The sequence below is a fragment of the Agelaius tricolor genome, unplaced genomic scaffold, assembly GCF_023055355.1.
Source record: "Agelaius tricolor isolate 1412-34295 unplaced genomic scaffold, bAgeTri1.0.p SCAF_1, whole genome shotgun sequence".
NCBI classification, from domain to species: Eukaryota; Metazoa; Chordata; class Aves; order Passeriformes; family Icteridae; genus Agelaius; species Agelaius tricolor.
The window spans coordinates 10,245,775-10,266,212 of record NW_027269261.1 but is presented as its reverse complement, the minus strand read 5'-3'; the positions used below and the strand labels follow the sequence as shown (position 1 = coordinate 10,266,212).

General features: G+C 46.0%; 1 protein-coding gene across 2 annotated transcripts; it reads left to right on the top strand.

Moving 5' to 3' along the window:
* The first annotated feature begins 31 nt into the window (after positions 1 to 31).
* Positions 32 to 14,967, top strand: SNX5 (sorting nexin 5). 2 transcript variants are annotated; one of them, XM_071422629.1, is made up of 13 exons: positions 35 to 140; positions 6,964 to 7,068; positions 7,553 to 7,663; positions 8,196 to 8,317; positions 8,637 to 8,760; positions 9,362 to 9,457; positions 10,329 to 10,434; positions 10,514 to 10,589; positions 11,429 to 11,468; positions 11,578 to 11,664; positions 12,735 to 12,894; positions 13,600 to 13,685; positions 14,408 to 14,967. In XM_071422629.1, exons 1-13 carry the CDS (start codon positions 108 to 110, stop codon positions 14,453 to 14,455), a joined length of 1,194 nt encoding a protein of 397 aa, XP_071278730.1. In that variant the 5' UTR covers positions 35 to 107; the 3' UTR covers positions 14,456 to 14,967. The 2 variants fall into 2 exon arrangements, 1 of the variants encoding a protein (XP_071278730.1); XR_011678533.1 differs by lacking the exons at positions 13,600 to 13,685; positions 14,408 to 14,967 and adding an exon at positions 11,746 to 11,904 and having other exon boundaries at positions 32 to 140; positions 12,735 to 12,870.
* Positions 14,968 to 20,438: the final 5,471 nt, after the last annotated feature.

Below are 20,438 nucleotides of genomic sequence, written 5' to 3'. Positions count from 1 at the left end.
CCCTCAGGGGGTGTGGCGGCGGCGGCTCCGCCCGGGTTATATGAGGAGGAGGTGGCGGGGAGGAGCGGAGAGGGAAAGGTGCGGGGTGGTTGTCTGCGCCCGGAGATATGGCTCTGCTCCGTGGGGACTCGCAGGACAAGGTGAGGATGGTGGACCGAGTCCGGCTGGGGCGGGCGGGGAGGGCGCAACCGAGCTGGCTCCGCGGCGCTAGGGAGCTCCCTGCTCCCTCTGCCCCCGGCAGCGCTGGGACAGTGACAGGGGTTTGGCTTTTGCTCCGTTTAGGACTTTTTAAAAGAAGATACTTCCTCTTAGCCCTCGTGCCTTTGGCGCGCCGAGGTCCCCTGGAGGCAGGGGGTCGGAGCGACCGCGGTGAGCGTGGGGAGCAGCCCGGAGGGGAGCGGTGCCCGGGGAAAGGTGAGCGGGCGGGAGGATTAAAGCCGGAGCGGGAAGGAGGAAGAGGAGGGAAGGGCAGGGCTGTGCAGGCGGTGCGTGCTGCGCTCTGTGCCGAGGCGGAGCAGGTGATACCCGCGGCCCTGGAGCTGCGGGAGCCGGGCCTGGCAGGTGATGGATGCAGGAGCAGGACCTGGCCCCGGGCACGAGTGGTGCAGGGGGTTAAACTTGCCGTTCCCCGGTGGCCAGCTGCCCTACTGGGTCTGTGACCGGCCTTCCTGGCTGTGCTCCGCCTTAATTGGGCTGCCAGCTGTCACTTCACCTGCGCTGCCCCTTTGCCTTGGTTGTCACATCAGCAGCTCGCTTGGTTTTCCTTTCTCCGGAGAGGTGTTGAAGCTGTAAGTGCCAAGGAGCTTCATGTCTTCCCTTTAAAGCAGCACAGGGGATTTCCTAGTGTTAAGACTCTCAGCTTCTCAGAGGAAATGCAAGTGAAAGGTTGAAGCAGGAACTTTGTGAATTAATGTTTATGTAGTGTAGACAGTGATTGGAATTCTCTCTTCTACTGGACGAGCTGCTTGGGTTAACTTACCTAAACTCCCTGGTTTAATTAGTACTCTCAGCACACCTTGAGAAGAAGACAAGGCAGCCCTGTAAGAGTCAGCAAGTTGCCTATTTGCCTTTCATATTGTCACATCTGCATGTGGTTTTGCATTGTGACTAAGCTTCACTGGCAGGAAGATGACTTTGCTTTAAGCTGTTGGGTGTGCTGAAAGTCTCTCCAGTCTGTCTTTTCTCCAGCTCTTTGGAGCATGTATATTAACTAACTTGGGGGGCTAGAAATACACCAGCCTTTATTGACTTCTGCATAATTTCCTTTTCTCTGCTTCTTTCCCCTATGAATCTTGTTTTGAAACAATCCTGAGTCAGTAAGACAGGCAAGAATTTGTAGAAGAAACATTTTCTAGTAGCTTGCTTTGAGCTGTGAGCTGGCCAGTGCTTTCTTTTCTGCTGCATGTGAAACTCTTTGTATTTAAGTGCCTGCCCTTGGAGAATACTGGAGGGGAAGGTCAAATATCAACTCTCTTGCAACATTTGGTAACTTTTGAGTGTTTAGGTGCCTTTCTAACTCAGACAGGAATATTCGGGGGAGGGGAAAATGTTCTCGTGGTGTGGGCTGGAGTAGCTTTAAACTCTGATGCTCAATGGACAAAGATTAGCTTGTTTTAGGTTGTAGGGCTGCCTCGGGAGTCCAGCAGCACGGGGGAGGGTAGAAATGCTCCTATCTTGTCTGCTCCTGTTTAGGCAGAGAAACAACAACATGTGACCAGTAGATAAAACTCATGCCTGTAAAGGAAGCTTCATTAGGAATTAACTTAAATAGGAGCCACTGTTAAGTATAAACTAAAGACTGACCCTGAGGTGGCAAAGCAGGAGAGGATCAGGATATGTAGGAAAAGGAAGGGAGGGTAGGATAAAGGTGATTGGAAGTGCAGTGGAAAATAAGGTGTGATCTGTCATGGGGGAGGAAAAGGCACTTCAGAATCTGAAGTGAGTGGTGGGCCTTCCAAGCTAAGCTTGAGTAAATACCTTGGTATTTCCTAATGTCAGTGGCTCCATGGTGTTTAGAGGCTTCAGTCTGCAGCTGAAATGTTCTGGATCAAAATGCTAAGAGCATGTATTGTAGCACCTCTTTCCCAAAGCAATCAGTGGAAGACAAAATGTTGTGTCATGGCCTGGGACTCGCTGTTATCACTCACAAGTGGTGGCTCTGCTGGACAAATTGTGCTGCACATTCTTGAAGGGATGAGACCATACTGGATGTTGTGCTTAGCAATAAACCCTGCTTCTGCGTGCTGCTGGGCCTGGAATCAGCAGGGAGGTGAGCTGCTACAAGGTGCCAGCTCCTGGACAGGGATGATGCCCTCTCAAGGACATGCAGCCTCCACAAAGCAGTTTGGGCTAGCAGAAGGTGAAGCCAGCTCAGTGAGGCTGCCCTGCTCCTGACATCCCTGCCACCAGCTCTGGCCTCACTGTAGGAGGTCAGCAGAGCATTCCTGGGGAATGCTGACTGTGCCTTGGGGTTTGCTGCTGCTGCACGATTCCCATTTGAGCTGGGCCAGGAGTGCTCAGCCCCAGGCCAAAGTGCTTGCCCTGCATGGCCAAAGCTGTGCTTGACCCCTCCAGCTGAGGAAGCCGTGGCTTGGGTGGAGGTGTCCTGTGTGCTGCTGGTGGAACAGGGTGAGCCAGCAAGGCTTTTGCTTGGATTGTGGCATCCTTGGATGTTTATGGAGCCCTTCCCTCTGTCAGGAGGTGTGTGACCTGCAAGTTCCTGCAGAGAGTGATGCAGAGATCCCTCTGGCAGGAGAGGGACACTTTATTGCACAGCCTGAGGCAACAAGTGCTCTGGGCCTTCTGCTTCCTTGGCAAGCACTGCACCTGCTGAGGAATGCCATTTCAGTGTGCCTACATTGAGCTGCTGTTCCCTCTTTATCGGTGTTTTAAGCAAAATAATTAAACCTTTGCATCACTGGAGTTCTTCAGTTTGAAGTCCCAAATTTGGGGAAGCATTTTCCATAGCATAAGTAAGCAGTGCTTCAGTTTTCGTGGTTGTATGTAACCAGACCACTTCAGGGCTGCTCAGCTCAGTGTCAGAGTGGTGACAGCAAACTGCCACAAAGGCTGCAAAATCCAAGCTTCACACGTGCTCTGCAGTGCTGCATGCTTGCAGTGCACTTTAAGATGTCCTTTTAGAATCCTGATTAAAAGCAAACTTAAGCTGCTTGTGCTGAAAATGACTAAAAAGTAGTTCCAGCAGCTAATGCTGCTGATAGCTGCTGGCCAGATCCTCTGGTGGCTAATTCCTGGGTGTCAAAACAAGGCCCTCTGGAACTGAGGGCTCTGTATAAACACCATGATCTTTTAGTGCTCTCTGGAGAGCACCTAAACAGCTTTAATTAGAAAGCCTGCTCTGTAAAAAGTAATGGGTCTTGGGTAGTGGCAGATGTAACTACTTCTGAAGCCTTGTTTGTGGGCTGTTGCTTGAATGACAGTAAGGGGAGAAGGTTTTTAAAAGGCAGCTGACAATAAGCAAAAAACTCTGACATGTGAGCCCTTGTGGAAGGGCTCCTTGCTCCTTCCAAGAGCCTGGCTGTGTGGAAAAGCCCTTCATTTATCTGTGTTTGAGAACAAATACATATTTCACTGGCAGTCAGAAGTTGTGCACAGTTGCTTGCACTGGCAGATTCTTTTGTTAGAATGCAGAAGTGACACCGAGTCATCCGGGGCTGATGCTAAAACTGCAAAGGGTGGAACTGTAAAAGCAGCAGCTCAGGCCTCTCACCAGAACTAAGAGACCTCGGTGGCTGAGGGCATTTCCTCCCTCTGGGTGTCTGCAAGCATCAAGATGTGTTTGCACATCAGAAATGTAATGTCTGTCAGGCAGAAGTCTGGTAGCTGATGGTCAACACTGCCTTGTATTTAAGTGATCCAACTGTTTTTTTTTTTTTTTTTTTTTCCTTAGCATCTCTAACAAATGGAAAAAAAAAAGCAAATGTTCTGAAATTCTGCCTGGATTGGGCATAGTAATGATCTCTGCTGTTTCCTGGGCTTCTAGATCAGGTGTTTATCATGGTGTCCTAATTAGTACCATAATATCTATTTATAGTCTTTTGGTTCTGAAACCTAGAAATGCTAACCAGCATGATGTCTATGTTATTGTCAAGGGCTCTGCTTTGTTCTGATTTACCAGCTGGACAGGTAAACTGTACTGAACAGGGAGCAGTTTTGCTTGAATCCTCAAGAAACCCTAGGAATCCTGAAACAGGTCTCTGATGAGTGCTGAGTTTAGACGTGGGAGGTGTCAGAGAAGCTGTAACAGTTTCTGGAGTCACTGCAAACCAGAAGCTGCTTCTGGGGAAGAGAAAATGAGAGTTGAAAGTGAGAGTACTGTGCTGGCTCTGGGTGAATGTTTCAGTTTGCAGCCCAACCCAGCTGTTTCCATTCTGTGTGTCCTCTGTACCTATTTGGGCATCTGCTACCAGTGAGGAATAATCCCTTCCCAGCTGCTGAGCTTGGATTGTATCCCTTGAGGGTGTGGAGTGACAGACTGGTTTCTGGGAACTGAATGGGGAACCTTCAGTTCTCTTGCCCCACTGCTTGGAGTCTGGGGAGGAAGCAGTGATGTCCTAGCAGAGAAATGCCTCTGGGTATGAAGGAGCTGCCAGAGAGTGAAGATGGAGGGATGACCTGGGAAAGCCTTGGGCTGGATGCCTTGCTGTGGTAAAAGGACAAGCCTGGGGCCTGGAGGTGGGTATTTAATTCCTTTGCTCTGCACAGCCTTCATGTGCCTGTGAGGAGGTTGATCCCCATTCCTGCTTGTGGGATGGGTGCAGGAGAGATGGTGGCACGAAAGGTCCTGCGTGCAGAGCGGTGCCTGTGTGGGTCAGGGGCTGGTGTGAGACGTTTGCTGTGGGTGCTCCCTGAGTTAGTGTTTGACAGAGCTGTGCTGACAGGAGTGGGGCTTCCTGCTTCCCCCATTCAGGGGACAAATGCTGCTCCAGCACTTCTTGTCAGGAAACAAAGCTCTGCTCCTGAAGTCAGACAGTGTGAATGTTCCCCTTGTAGTCTGAGCCATGATTCTGTAATCCTAAAGGTCTCTGACCTGGAGTTAGGAGCCCACAGTGACCTTCACAGGAGTAGAGCAGCCTGGGGTCTTACAATCCTTGGTTTTATATAGCTCCAGATCCCATCTGCAGTTTGTGCAGGGTGCCAGGACATGCTTGTGACATGTTAACTGCTTTAATCTGACCAAGCAGGACCACCTAATGTTTGTGCTTGTTTGTCTCCTGTGTAGGTGACTACTAGGCATGGAGGGGCCTAGACAGCATCTAATCACAGGTTACTTTCTCCACATGAAAGAAAGAAAGCAAGCTCACAAATTCAGGACTGTCTGATTTGTGTAATCCTTTCCTTAGTTTAGCTGAGAGGAAATGGTTTCCTTTGGCTTATCATACTTTCCAGACTCAGCAGTTCATATTGTTAGCACTGCTGATCCTGTTTGGACAGCAAATACAAGTAAGCAGGATGTAAAACCCTGGGGTCTGCATCTTGCTGCTTTGGCTGGTGGTGTTATCTGGCTGGGAAATGGAAACCACCAACCAACTTGCCTTTCATTGGGCAACAGTGAGCTGTGCTCCCAGTGAAACTGGTGCCTGACTGGTGCTCTTCTACCTGCCCTTCCTGCAGTGCCTGTTGGGGAGAGCAGCTTCTGCCCAAGTCTGTGTCAGTGACCTCTGGACCATGCACCTCTGTCTGGCCTGTGCCTTCCTAGCAAGGACCAGAATTGCCTGCCTGTATGGGAACATGATAGTCTGTCCTAAGTGGTGACTGCAGGGAAGTGATTGCTGTTGGAGTCCCACCATGTCCTGTGGGATGTGAACAGGGCCTGGGACTGCTGGGAACTGTGCTCTGTAAGTGTGCTCACTGCCAAGGCAATGCCCAGGATGGGCTAAAAGTTGTCTGTCCATCTTCTGGGAATGTGCTTAATGTGCTTGCATGCAAGGCCATCCCATAGCTGTAAGGCTTAAAAAGTTTTATCTATTACTTGTCTCCTTTTATTTCTAGCTAGCAGTGAGGGTGCAGCAGACAGAAGTGTTTTTAGCATGGCTGGAGGGTGCAGTGGCTGGGGTATCCCTCACTTATTCACAGCAGTCTGATCATAGGGGAGAGCAGTGGCAGGGGCAAATGCTCCCTGTCCTGGCAGCTGTGTCCTCTGCAGGCAGCCAGAGACACTTGTCACATACCAGATCTGGGCTGCAGATGGCCAGCCTAGGGGGGGCATCTTCCAGAGCCTTTGGGAAGCAAAGCTTCACCTTATAACAGGCAGCCTATCAGTGGTTCTTAGGCAGCTTTGCAGAGGCTTGAGGCAGGATTTAGCCATCTGTGATATGATAGGATTGCTCAGATCCTGGCACCATTTGGGTGCTGAAGCTTCGTGTACAGTGCAGAGGTAGGAGCAGGCTCCTGGCTGGTGTGGTCTGTGCTGCAGGCTGCTGAGATAGCAGTCCTGGTGCAGTTCTCCAGCCTGCTTTTCTGAGGAGGCCTTCAGAATTATCTCCAGAGGGTAACTGCAGCATTCCTCCTGGCTCTGATAGTTGCTCCTCAGCAAACTTCCTGTGCTGTGACCTTGATCTCTGGTGGTTTCTCCCTTATGCAGAAAACAGCAATGATTTGTCAGGCTGCAGCAAGGGAGGGCCTCTTAGAAGACAGTCTTCACATGTAAGCTGGAGGATCTTCTACTGAGAAAGCTATTCCACTGATCTTTAAAAGTTTCAGTGGTCTTGAAATTATGTTCTGGGTCTAGGCTGATGGAATGAATGAGGAAATAAGCCCCTAAAGGAATGCTGGCTCAGTTTATGGCTCTTTGAAGCACTGGGAAAGGAATTCTGGTCATAAGTGTGTACCTGAAGGCAGGTGTGTAGTGCAGTGTGGTTCTTGTTCATGGCTGATGGTCAGTCAGCTTCACTAAACCTGCCTGATGCTTGATCAAGGATTATTCTGTGAATTCTCTTGCAGCTGAGGTCTGTATCTGTAGACCTGAATGTCGATCCTTCTCTCCAAATTGACATCCCTGATGCCCTAAGTGAAAAGGACAGAGTGAAGTTCACTGTGCACACTAAGGTAAGGTCACGGGCAAAAAGAGGTTGTGCAAGTAACAGATGTATTTGCAGTACACATACTTGCAACGATGGGCTTGGCAGTGAAGAAAATCTAATTAGATGGAGATTTTCCACTTAAAGGTGGCCTGAGGATGTGTATATATATATATGGAGAAACTTCAGATTTCCTAGGATCTGAACTCTCTAAACAGAGGCAAGTAGCTGATGGCTTTGCTAAGGAATCCTAGCTAGACACCAGAAGGATGGGGGGTAGGAAGGGAGCTACTGTGAAATGTCACAAAGCAAACTGCATTAATGCTGTTCTACAACAGTACTTTTTTTTTCTAACAGTCTCCTTAGTGGTGCTGTTGAATAAGTGCCAGCTCAGCTAAAAGGGAGTGGGCAAGGCTCTTAGTAAGCAGAATAGCTTCCTTTGGAAATGGACAGAACTGTTTCTAAAAGCACTGATTTACAAAACAGTAGGGCTTCTATATATTCTCTTCCAGACTACACTGCCAGCTTTTCAAAGCCCTGAGTTTTCAGTTACAAGGCAGCACGAAGACTTTGTGTGGTTACATGATACACTCACTGAAACTGAGGAGTATGCAGGACTCATTGTAAGTACTTCTTAAAGAATGTGATCCTAAGTGAAAAACTGTAGCAATCTAAAGTTCCTACTAATAAGAGCATGAAGTATGTTTTACCAGTGTTACTGGTGTTCTGTGATTTGGGTGTTCTCCATGCTTCCTGTTGCCTTAATTCCTAAACAACTTCAGTGGTATGGCATTTGTGTTAACTTTGCACATAGCTTGGAGCAGCAAAAGATGCTGTGAGAGTCCTCGACTTGTGGTGGTATTAATATCTGCCTGAAGGTGGCACACTGAAATAATCTATTAAATGTGGGCTTTCCTTCCTATCATGATTCTTTAGGAGATGGCTGGCAATGGGGTGGATTACAGAAGCTGTTGCTTTGAGTTGGTTTCCCTCCTGGGGAGGGATAACACAAACCAAGGACCTAGAATTCCTGGATCATGCACTCTTTACCATTTTCCTATGACCAGGCAAAAGAGCCTCCTTCTAGAGAAGGCTAGAAGTAATCTTGGACAACTTTATTTGCTAAAATCCATGATTAACCAATTCCCTGCCTAGATACCTCCAGCACCTTCAAAGCCTGACTTTGATGGTCCCAGAGAGAAGATGCAGAAGCTGGGGGAAGGAGAGGTGTCCATGACAAAAGAAGAGTTTGCTAAAATGAAGCAAGAGCTGGAAGCGTAAGTAAAATGAGTGTACTGCCAAAAGCTGCATTTAGAGAAGCCTCCTGGGAGAGTAATTCATTTGATGATAACTGATCTTGAGTGTCTCTGTTTTGAAGGGAGTCTTGAAAATCCTGGAGCTGGGGAGTGGCCCAGCTTTTCCAGCTTTCAAGCTGGAAAACTTCCTAGGTAAAGAGATTGAAAGTAGCTTCGCTGTCACAAGCTGGCTATTTCAGAAATCTGCAGTTGAATATTTTCATGGGCTGAAGTTAAAGCAATTCTTTGTGTACTGAAGAGGGTAGTACAAAGAGGATCTCAGTCTGTTGTTTCCTTGCAGTGAATACCTCGCTGTCTTCAAGAAGACTGTCTCATCACATGAGATCTTCCTGCAGCGGATTGCTTCTCATCCTGTGCTCAGCAAGGATCGCAATTTCCATGTTTTCCTGGAGTATGACCAGGACGTGAGACGTTTTTTCCTTGTTTCCCTTTCCAAGCGAGGCAAACTGTTGGGAGTGCTGTTGTTTTTGCTGGGCAGAGTCAGAATGTTCTGTGGATTTATGTGCAGCATCAGCAAGTAGATATTGCCAGTATTTCTGTGAGATGGCTGAAGGGTGAAAGCCTGACCTTTACACCTTTCTCTGTTATAAATCCCACTGTGTTTCTAAATCCTTGTCAAGTTGGTTAGGAAGCCACCTTTGCATGTCTTTACCTTGGGAACATGTATGGCTCAGGTGTACCTGTGCTGTGGAGGAATGGAGGTGTATTAAAGTCACTCCTGCATACGTTTCATCACACCTAATTAGGAGTGATAGATGCTGAGCCAAGATATGCAGGGAGAAACAGAGCTGTTTATGGGAATTGGAAAAATCCATTGAACTACTTGTAGCCAAGCCACGTGTTACATGTTACATTTTTATATAGGTATTCTGGAGGGCTTGGAAATCAGCCTGTTCTGACATATGCTACTGTAAAGGATGTTACTAACATTGCAAGTATCAAAACAGTCACTTTTTTTCCCTCCCTGGGTATAACTTTAAAGCTGCTTTGGCCTCTCTGTTACAGCTGAGTGTGCGGAGGAAAAACACTAAAGAGATGTTTGGTGGCTTTTTAAAAAGTGTAGTAAAGAGTGCTGATGAGGTCCTCTTCTCTGGAGTCAAGGTAAGGTTGTTTGTTTGTCTCTTACCCTAATCTTGATTGTTTCTTGCTTCCTGCTCCAGGGAAGTTACTCCTGTCTGCTTCAGGCTTGCTGAGCATGAGGCTCAGCCACTGACATACCTCCCTTGTTACTGCTCTCCTAGTTGAGGGGAGTAGCCTGTATTAATTCTGATTTCTATAGAAGTCAGACATTGTAGCTTTAGGCTGTTCAATTTCAGTGTATAATTCAAGTTTCTGGATGCAGAAAACCTGCCTTAATACCTGATACTGGAGAGGAAGGAATTATACCTTCAGGAAATATCCTTGTGGCTTTTGTCTACTTTGGAGCTCTGAACAGATATAATTTATGGGTTTCTGCTTATACTAGACAAGATCAAATACCAAAGACTCCTGTAACTGGTCTTGCTCCAGCTTTTATGTTGTGTTGCCATGACAGCACTTCCCAAAAAGCTTCTTGTCCTATGTGCAGTGTCATGAAACATTACAATATGTATCATGTTTGGTGTGGATGAGAAACAAGATTGTAAACTGCTTAGTCCTTAGTCCTACAGTGTTGCAGCACACCTAGGAAATAAAATAAAATTCCAGCAGTTGGGAGTCCTGAGGGCTGTCCCATAACTTACTGGCTGCTTCAGACAACCTGCATCAGTATTTGAGTGCCAACTTCATCTTCACTGCATAGTGAGGAAGAAGTTTGCCAGGTGGTTTGGGATGTCAAAGCCTTGGCTCACATCTTGTCTTGAACAGTTTTTCCATAGGGATTGATGGGCCTCAAGCTCAGGCCCAGGCTATGGTTGCTTCCTTGGCCCTTCCTAAAATAGGGAAGAGCTTGTATTCTGCAGTTACTGACTTAACAGGTCATATTCTTTTTCAGGAAGTAGAAGATTTTTTTGAGCAAGAGAAGACTTTTCTTGTGAACTACTACAACAGAATCAAGGATGCATGTGCAAAAGCAGATAAGATGACAAGATCTCATAAAAGTGAATCTTTTCAAAGCCCTTTCAAGGGATCATGCAGTTTTGATGATTTCAGCCTGAAAACCTTGTCTTGTTCTTGCAGATGTTGCAGATGACTATATTTATACTTCAGCTTGTTTGAACAGCCTGGCATCAGAAGAGCCTACAGTTATCAAAAAGTAAGCAATTCCATTTGTTCATAAACATATCCTGAGTCCGGGGAAACCAAATTTCTTCTGTAAAATCCAGAGGACTGGGTCTTAGGTGGTTTGAGGTTCTTGAATTGCATGCAAGTGGCATTAAAATTTTCTTTCTTCTGGCACCCCTGCTGTGGCAGACCTAATGTCATCAATTGCTCCTAACTCTGAACTAGTTGATCACTTGCCAGTTGTGACCTAGAGGTTACTTGTGCTGGTCATCAAAATCCTTCTAAACAGAAATCACCTTGATTCTCTTCAGGTCACAAACTGCTGGAGACCCCTGAAGAAAGGGTTTGTGTGTGTGTTCTAATGTGCTGTTAAGTATAAATGCACTAGGTCAGCTTGCACTAGGTCTGTACTATCTTCTGGACTTTTGCACTTCCAGAATAGTAGGGGATTTTTAAGCTGGGGGAACTCAGTTGCCTTTTTTGAGGTCACTTCTTCCACCTTTTGACTTTGCTATCAATTTACCAAGACCTTGTTAAAACAGAGTGTAAAGCTGAATAAACAAGTCAGCTAATCCCTCTTGGATAGCAGCAGGGAAATTCTCCACAACACCTTTATGCTCCTGAGATCAGCATTGTTACATTAAATGGTGTTGAGCTGCTCAGCTGTACTATTCTGGCAGGCTGGAATCCAACACATTGAACCTTTTCTCCAGGTCTTTGCCTAAATGAGTTTTTTTCAAGCCCTTGTTTGGATCTGTATACAGGAGTAAACTCCAGCCTTCAGCTTTCTGGTTTCCTGCCAATTGATCCTGGTATTTATCAGACTAAGAAGTATCCAAATTTATTTATGCTTTTTTTTTCCCTCACTAGGTACTTGTTGAAAGTTGCAGAGCTCTTTGAGAAACTCAGGGTAAGAAGCTTTGCTGGGGGCAGTTGTGGGGGAGAAGAATCTCTGACTCTGCATGTGGCTGTTCTGTTACACACCAACTAACTGTTGGTTTTTTTTCCCCCTTCTGCAGAAGGTAGAGAGTAGAGTTTCATCTGATGAGGACTTAAAACTCTCTGAACTGTTGAGATACTACATGCTCAATATAGAAGCTGCTAAGGTGAGAAGAGTTTTCTTTTTGAAGCTTAGTTTTGTTATGGGCAACACAACTCACTGATGGTATTCTTTGTGCTTTAAGAAGACAGGAAAGTGGACCCTTGTTTTGCCTAAGAAACCTGAGACTCTTAAACCACAGCAGAATATAGAAGCTATATATTAGCTAGCTGGAGCCCAGCCACTTACAGAAGACTTGGACCAATTTTTCTTTGGCATGTAAAGTGGAAGAACTCTTTAAATTTCTGTAAGTTAGAGCAAACTGAATTTAAGTCTGCAGCAGTTTCTTTCCTGTTCCCTGCCTGAGTAGTCACGGACCTGCCAATAAAATCAATGATGACTAATTAGTAGTTGGGATTGATTTCAGGATTTTTAGAGTACCCTAGCACAAATAAGTGGTAACTTGTGAAGGCTCTTGGAGTCTGAGCTTCCAAGAGGGCTTTGGTAGATTGATGTGACTGCAAAAGCCTTGCTGGCAACCCTTTTTCTAATAAAAACTTGACAGGGGATGACTATGCTGCAAAAAGGTATCTAGGTACAACCTACTGGGCCTCTTCATCTTGTGTCTTACCTGTAATGTCAGGTACCCCAGAACATCCACTACAGCCTCCCTCAGTGGGGTGTGCTGTTATTTAGACATCACAACTGTACTCCTGCTGCATTAGGAAGGGATTGGCTCAGAGACCTCTATAATTATTCTGTCTAAGTTAGTGCAGTGCTTCAGTCAAGCTGTCAGATCTCCAACAAATTAAATGGCTGCTGGAAGTAGACTGAGGGAATTCAGAAAGTGCTTTTTGCTCTTAGTGGAGACATCCACCTTACAGCATGAGAAACTACTTTAAGGGAAGAAATGATGCCCATAGTAGCCCTTAGACTTCCTTCACGAAGGCATAACTGGCTGTCCTGAAAATGTAGTGCTGCACTGTGAAAGGCTGCCAAGAGCAGGTCTAATAGCTTGTTTGAAAAAGCAGAATCTGGTGCTGAAAGAAGTGAAACCTCCTGCTGCTAAGGTGGCTGTAACCTCAGTTTGGGAAGTAGTCCTGCTAAGGCTCTGGTGTGCTTTTTCTGTCTCTTCAGGATCTTCTGTACAGGCGAACCCGGGCTCTTGTTGACTATGAGAACTCGAACAAAGCTCTAGACAAAGCCAGACTAAAGAGCAAGGACGTCAGGCTGGCTGAGGCACATCAACAGGATTGCTGTCAGAAGTTTGAAAAGATTTCAGAATCTGCTAAACAAGGTAAAACAGGCTTTGCTGTACTTGTGCTTAAAGGAGAGCTTAATGCAGTCAAGGTCTCCATCTGACCTTCAGCTACTGAAGGCTCCTGAACAAACAGTCTGAACATCCCAAGGACAATAGAGATAGAACTAATGCAGCTAAACATTTTTAAAAGCAATTTTCTGTAGCAGAGCAGTGTCAGTACTACACCAACCTTATAAATAAGCCCCTAGTATTTGTTTTTGGACTCAACTCAGCCTCCATGTGAATCTAACTACTAGAGGGTAACTAATTATCTCAGTCAAAACTGTGCAAACAGGCTTTTGCTCCCTCCCAATACAGCTGAGTGCCTTATACAGAGTTTCAAACAGTGGTTCTCAGTAGAAGAGTGTATGTGTGTATATATATATATTTATAATATGCTTTCATGGTATACATGCTGCTCCTTTCGTGTATCTGGCTTTTAAATGATCCAGGTTCTCACAGAGCTTGTGTGACTTATTTCTGCTTTGTTCCAGCTGTCTTCCTACAAAGCTTTTCTGTCTTAAGCTGTCTGTGTATCATGTGATGACTGCATCTCTGTCTAAAAACAGCATGACTAACTCTTGAACCTTTTTTTGATCAAATACTGTAATCTGAGCTGCACAACAGAACTCCTGAAACATGGGGGGCATTGCTTGTCACACTTTGTCTATCTCTTACCTTTGTTTACTTCCTTCTCTACAGAACTGATGAGCTTCAAGCAGAAGAGAATAGCAGCATTCCGTAAAAACTTAATTGAAATGGCAGAACTGGAAATAAAGCACGCAAAGGTGTGTTCTCGTTGGAATTTAACAGGCATGGCTTGAGAGAAATGAGTGGTGTGTAACTGGGAGGATTTGCTGGGTCACCTGATTTCCCATCAGGCAGCCTCATCTGAGGGTTTTGACCCCTGCTGTGTCTAGAGGCAGCTGCTGCTTCCAGTGCTCTGAGTGCTGGCACAGGAGCTCATCCTGCAGCTTGTGATCAGGCTGTCAATCCTTGTCAGTGGAGGGCATGTTGGCTTTACAGCAGCCTCTGCCAAGCTTTGCTAGGCAGGCTTGAAGGGTCTGCTAACTTAGTGTAGAGAGCAAAGCAGTAACTGTGCATCCTCAGCTTCCTTTGAAGAAGGAAAGCCTAATGTCCCCACTCCCTGAGAGTACTGGACTTTAGCACAGGCAGCCACTTCAGTGCTGAACTGGAATGTGACACAAAGCCTTGATGACACTGCTCAGTTTGGCCTACTTTAAAGGCTTCCTGTTGGCTTTTGCCCCTCTCCTTAGCACAAACTGATTAATGGTTGCAGGCCTACAGGAAGAGGCAGATTGCAGAATGTGTGATCTGGCTTTGGTTCTTTACTGCTTGAGTGCTTGTCTTTGCAGTAGGAGATCTTTAGCATTGTCACAGGCTACAAAATCCTGTGACAGACACACTATTTGGGAAGCTACTTCCTTGTGAAAGGCAGGATTGGAATTATCAGTCACCCCCATCTGAAACTAATTTTCTTTCTTTGCAGAACAATGTGTCTCTCCTGCAGAGCTGTATTGACTTGTTCAAGAACTGAGGAGTCTTACTCTGAAAATGTGACAAAAGCATCAATTGCACTCAATAGCCAGGGGCAACTTATTGGCTTGACTTCATTAGCTTAAAATAATAATGTCACTGAGATTGTTTCACTAATACTTAGGTATGTTGATAGTGATACATTGACTTTATTGGTATAAATGGGAGCTGAATTGTGTATGAATTGTCTGGATGTAGCTAACATCCTGTTGGCTGATAACTCAAAATGAGTCAAATGTAAGAAATTAATTTGCTGTTGACTGACTTCATCTAGCAGAAAAAGTTTACTGAGAACTCCTTTTTTGCAGGATCCTAATCTGTCTCTTCATGGCCCTGATGTATTTAAAACTTGCCAAGTGAGAGTGACTTAAGGGTAATAATTTTATAAAGTGAATATCTTAGCATTCCACTTCCCAGACAGATTTCTACTACAATATATTTTGAATTTCTATAACTGCATTCACTATTTGTACACTTGGGCAACACAGCAAATAAAGATGTCTGACACAACAAGCTGTTGTATGGCAAGAATTTGTGTGGGATGCAAAGTGACAAAGAGGCTTCAGACACAGAACTATCACAAATTACTCATCACCTGGAGCTCTTCAGAGCACTGGAGAGAAACATTTGACTCAAGAGGATTGTTCTTGGAATGGGTGTTGAAATGAAATGTGTGTGGACTTCAAGTGACATTGCTGTTTGAGTGGCTGGCTGCAACTTTTACTTCCCCTGTGCTGCACATACAGCATTGTAAAGTAATTTTATACTTCCTACTAGCAGCAAGAGGCTGTTTAAATCTTCAGTGCTTCTGTAAGGTATAAAGCTCTTGAAACAGCTGGGCTCACAGTGCCACAGCTGAGGTGGCTCAGCCCATGAGCCCCAGGGCCATCACTGGACAGTTTGCTATCAGTTGGCATCCATGGATATAGGTCAGTGAGTCAGACCTTCCTTGAAGGCAGCTTTTGGGTGAGATGAGTGTCTCAGCCTTGCTGAATTTCATGTGACTAAACTCCTAATCATGCTCAAAGTGGGCTCTGTGGCTGTGCTCTGGGCAGACTGCCTGAAGCAGCTTCAACCAGAGAAGAATGGGCAGCTCTGTGGCAGTTTCTAAGGGTTTATTTTCCTGGGACCTACTGCTTTTTCTTCTTGATACTCCATGAAAACTGAGCAGCTTGTGCCAGCCACACCATCCTGCAGCAGAGTAGCTGAAGAATGTGTGAATTCCTTTTTCCTTTGTTTGGCAGGAATAGTTTCAACCTGGGGTTGTTTGCCATAAGCACATTGTTTGTGCATATGTGGCCTCTATGTAGCTGACAGGTGACAGTGATGCTTCCTATGTCAGATAAGCTCCTAGCACTTGCCCTGGGGCCATCAGTGGTCCCAAACTGGATGGTTTGTGCTGCCAAAGCTTTGGTTTTTCCTAAAAAAGCCTACTGTTTATCCTAAACTAGTTCTACCTGGCTCAAAGGCTCTTCTCATTTTCTCCAGAGAAAGGGTGCAGTTGTTTTTGCTATGGTAAGCAACACTTTATGTCCCAACCCCAGAAGTGGCCCAGGCTATGGTGGGTTTCATGCAGTGTTGGAAGGTAAGTGAGAGACCCTTTTTCTGTATCAAATACTCTTTTGGAGCTTTTCCATGAGATGTTTGTTCTTGTGTTGGCACTCTAAATTCTTGACATACCTTAATCCAAGTCAAGATATGAATGTGAACAGATTAAAAATATGTTAAACACTTCAAATGGCTGTAATTATGGCTTTATAGTGATGTTGCAGTTATTGTAGTTGCAGTTAATTTGCAATAACTGCAAGAAAGCTGTACAGCAGTCTCTGCCAATGCCACTGCTGCTCTGGATGCAGCTGCTGCGTGTCAGCTGCTGCCAGCAGAGTGCATTGCAGTCAGCTTCAGCGCCGTGACTTGGAAAACAAGCCCCAGCACAGCTCACACCTCTGGAGGCCAGTGGGTGGCAGGCTGCAACAGCCTCTGCTCACCTGCTCCCAGGTTTCCCCTCAGGCTGAGTTGAGATGAAGTCCTGCAAAGGCTCCTGCATCCCCCAGTTTCTTATCTGGTAGCTGGGCAGATGTTGATACATAAGAGAAATTAGCTGTGTATGTAGGCAGCCTGCTCATAAGGAAACACAGAAATATTCCTTTGAGGCATGCAATATCACTGGACCTGCCTTTTCTTATAGCAGAGCCTTGAATAAAGCCTTAGCAGAATGAAGGTCAGCTTGGACAAATCAGTATGATAAGGCAGGTTATCATCAATATGAAAATAAGTTTTTTAGAAATATTGCTGAGACTTAATTTAAAAGGCTGGTTGGGGTGGAGGAGAGCAGAGTCTCATAGATGTGCCAAACAAGGATTGACTAATGTATATTTACTGATCCCATCTGTAAAGCAGGTTAACTTTAACTTTGCAAGCTTGTTCCTCTAGTTTATGAGTTAAAAATTGGCTTTTGAGAACAGGCACAGGCCTTATCACTGTGATGGTAACTGCTGTGGAAAGCCACATGCTGCAGATGTCAGTTCTTCTCCCCCTGTTAGAATGAGGGCAGAGGAAAATCTACTGCTTGGTCAAATTTACTAGGGTGTGTTAAACATTCAGCTGTAGAAAAACTGCAGATGGGAGCCAAGCTGGTCCCATAAGAGAGGCTCAAAAACATGTCCTCTTGCACCAGGCTGTGATTCCAGGTGCTGCAAAAAAATGGGTTTGTAGCCAAAGAAAGGGAATGATTAAGGATCAAATGTACTTCAGGAAGGAACTGGTTTGCCCTGACGTGTACAAGTAGTCATGATTCTAGGAAGACACATCACTGATGCTGAGGCTGGTAAAAAAAACAGAGAACATTTTGTGTGCATTTGGGATACATAAAGCCTGGAAGAGCCGTGGGCATGTTCTCTTTGTGCTCTTTATCCCAATTTATTCTGATTTTTTCCATTCCATCCTCTTTCTTCTGGATTGCACACTCTGTAGAGGAGATCTGATCTGAGGCCCTCGTGCTACACTTCTGATAGCAAATGTGAATTTCTCAAAACATGGACTTGGGAAGGTTTTCTCAGCAAAGTTTGAAAGAGATTTGCCATCTCTTTCAACAGATTGGGAGAAGCTGTTTGTTTGTGCTGTGAAGCAGAGAGCTCTGCAGAGTTCCTGCTCTTGGATGGGGTTTTCAGTTCTTCCCTCTCTCCCAGCACTTGCTGCTATGGTTGAGAGCACAGTCAAGAGTGATTTCAGTTTGTCCTCCCAAACACCTGCATCACTGCTTGCTGAGAGTGGAATATCTGAAATGGGTTTGAAGCTGGTCCATGGGCAGATCACTGCTCACCAGTGAATGAGTGCAGCCACTGGTGATCCACGCAATCCCTCAGACTGTTGGCTATCTGCAGCTCACTGTTTGCCAAAAGCTGTGTTTCATCTGCTATCAAAATGCTGCCCTGTGGCTGAGCTCTGGTGTGGGCTCAGCTTTGCTTTTTGTTTACTTTTAATATTACAAAGCCAATGAGAAGGCCCAGCTGAGATCAGAGTCCAGCTCAGCTGGGTTGTCATGCTTGCATGCTAAAAATAATCCCTGCTAGGAGTGCTTCATGACTTAAACAGAGCAGCAGGAATGGTGCCTGTTTTACAGGACAAGGGGACTTGCCTGTGGTTCCATGGGGAGTTTTTGTCAGATCCAGGAAATTAACCTGAATCTGAAATTCCACTCCTGGGCTCCTGCTGTCTTGATCAGCTGCTCTTGGAAGCAGTCAAATGAGTGCTGGTGGTTTTGAGTTTGGCTGTCCCTTGGCTGTGGTTTGCTGCTCTTCTGTGCAGAGGTGGCAGCTGCCAATGTCACTGTTCTGCCTCCACTCCAATGCAGTGAAGCATTTCAGTCAGTTTGAGTGACTTTTAGTGCTCTCTTCTGTGGGTCTGTTTTACTTGGCAGTAGAATTGCAAGGTCACTTTCTGCAAGAGAGGCTGCTGGGGTCCAGGGCAGGTGTAGAGAGGTGTTGTGAGAGCTCCTGTGCTGGTGCTTTGGCTTCTTGTCAGCACTCAAAGCTAGAGAGCAGTGAACTGTGTGCACTCACTGCTTGCAGCACCTTAACCTCTCTTAGGTAGGACTGTAGAAGTCTTCCCTATCAGTTCAGGGGTTCTCATTCCCTTTTTGTTCCTTGTATTTAATGTTGCTTTGCTGTTACCCAAAAACTTTCCTGTTTTGTTTGAGGAAAAGGCCCCTGAAAGTCTGACTCACTGACATAAAACAGGAGTGAAAAAGAACTTTAAGGTTCCTGTTTAATGCTAGTCTACTGCCTGCTTTGAAAACAATGTCCTGCTTTATTATGTCTGGTTTAGTTAGGATCAAGTTTGTTCTGCTCCCTTGCCAAGGGATTTTAAAAGAAAAAAGCAGAAAGAAGAGAGATGACTATGAAACAGGAGAGGGAGTTTAGATTGCACCTGTGACTCAGCCCAAAAATGTACCTCAGGTTTAGTACAATTTAATCAGGAGCTTCCAGCTCTTTCTTGAACTGGTCCTCCTTGAAGGCCTTGCTAAACAAAACCTCTCTAAGTGTAAGAGGTTAATGAGAGATGTTCTAGTACAGTAAAGCTTGAGACAGCGATGGATGTAGTTTCATCATGAGCTCACAGTCACTGAAAGGGGATGGCCTCACTTCCCTCCCTATTTTGTTCTTATTGCATGCCTTGGGCTGGTCCTGATGTTCGTGTGGCCTCAGGCCAAGCTGATGTAGCTCGCTAAAATGGTGTGAGATGGGCCAAAACAAAACAAAGGCTTTTTGCCAAGTCACTGCACTGAATCTGTGTCCCTGGAGCTGAGAAGCACACAGACCTAAGCAAGGGCAGCACAGAGGTGGTGGAGAAGGACACCTTGCTGGGGAGGCTTAGTTTGGCTCAGCTCTGTTTTGGGACTGTTAGACCAGCACTGGTCCAGCGAGTGCTTCCCTTCCAGGAAAGAGTGGCAAGATTACTTCTAAACCCGTAACAGGAAGACCTGGGCCATCAAAGTCCAGGGCTGTCTTCATGGCAGGCACTGTCTTCAAACTGGGAGCTGTACCTTGCTGGAAAAAGCAAAAACCTTGTCCTTTGGAAGGTGCACAGACAGCTCTTGATGGAAGGTGCTGGTGGTTGGTGACTTCTTCAGAAAGCCTTGTGTCACCGGTGCTTGAGAAACTCCCTCTGCATGGGCAGTGAAGCACTGGAGATTTGCCCCCACTGGCAACACTTTTAAGGAGGGTAGAAGAATGGATGGGAACCATGGGCGTGGAAAACATCAGCAAGTTAAATCCAGGAGCTAACAGGCAGTGGCACTTTAAAAATTTTCATTCTGCTCTGGAGATTATTGGCACAGCCTCCTTCAGTAAATGCAAAGTGGTTGCCATGGAGGACAGGAAATCCCTCGTCTGCACAGAGAAAGAAAACATTGGAAACTGTCCTACTGTAAAGCACAGCTGCCTCTGTGCTGGGAGAGGGGTGCTTGCTTCTATGGAGTGTTTTCCAAAGGTCTCTGGTTTTGTCTGCAAATCTTTGCACATATTTGCTCTGTTTCTTAGTGGGCTGCTGGTGCATTTAAGAAGAGCTGGACAAAGGAAGTAGGAGCAGCTGGTTAGGACTAGTTTTAAGAGCTCTGATTAATGTGAGAAGCAGGAGGGATTTTCACTTGGAAGTTAGATACTTAGCAAACTTTCAGTGTATGCCTCTCCATTTAACTCTGCAGCTCCTCTCACTCCTGTTTCCCTCTGCCTTCCCTCTCTGCCTTTTCTTGTCTCAGACCTCTTGGAGCTCAGGCCTCTGTGCTGTGCTGGCTCTGTGTTCTCTCCCTGGAATCTCTCACATATCCTGGCTGCTGCTGGGAGTGGGAACACCAGTTTGGGCCACGTGTGCAGATCAAGCAGCTGGCCATCTGTCCCTGCAAATACCCAGATGTTCAGAGCTGCCCTGTCCTTATGAGATGGGTAAGAGGTGAGACTCAAGGCAGATCTTTCAGGACATGTTGG

Excerpts from the sequence above, each read along its gene's own strand:
- SNX5 (XM_071422629.1), top strand. The coding sequence starts at position 108 with ATGGCTCTGCTCCGTGGGGACTCGCAGGACAAG. Across the intron at positions 8,318-8,636 it reads ATGAAGCAAGAGCTGGAAGC|TGAATACCTCGCTGTCTTCA; the intron begins GTAAGTAAAATG and ends GTTTCCTTGCAG. Across the intron at positions 11,469-11,577 it reads AGCTCTTTGAGAAACTCAGG|AAGGTAGAGAGTAGAGTTTC; the intron begins GTAAGAAGCTTT and ends CCCCTTCTGCAG.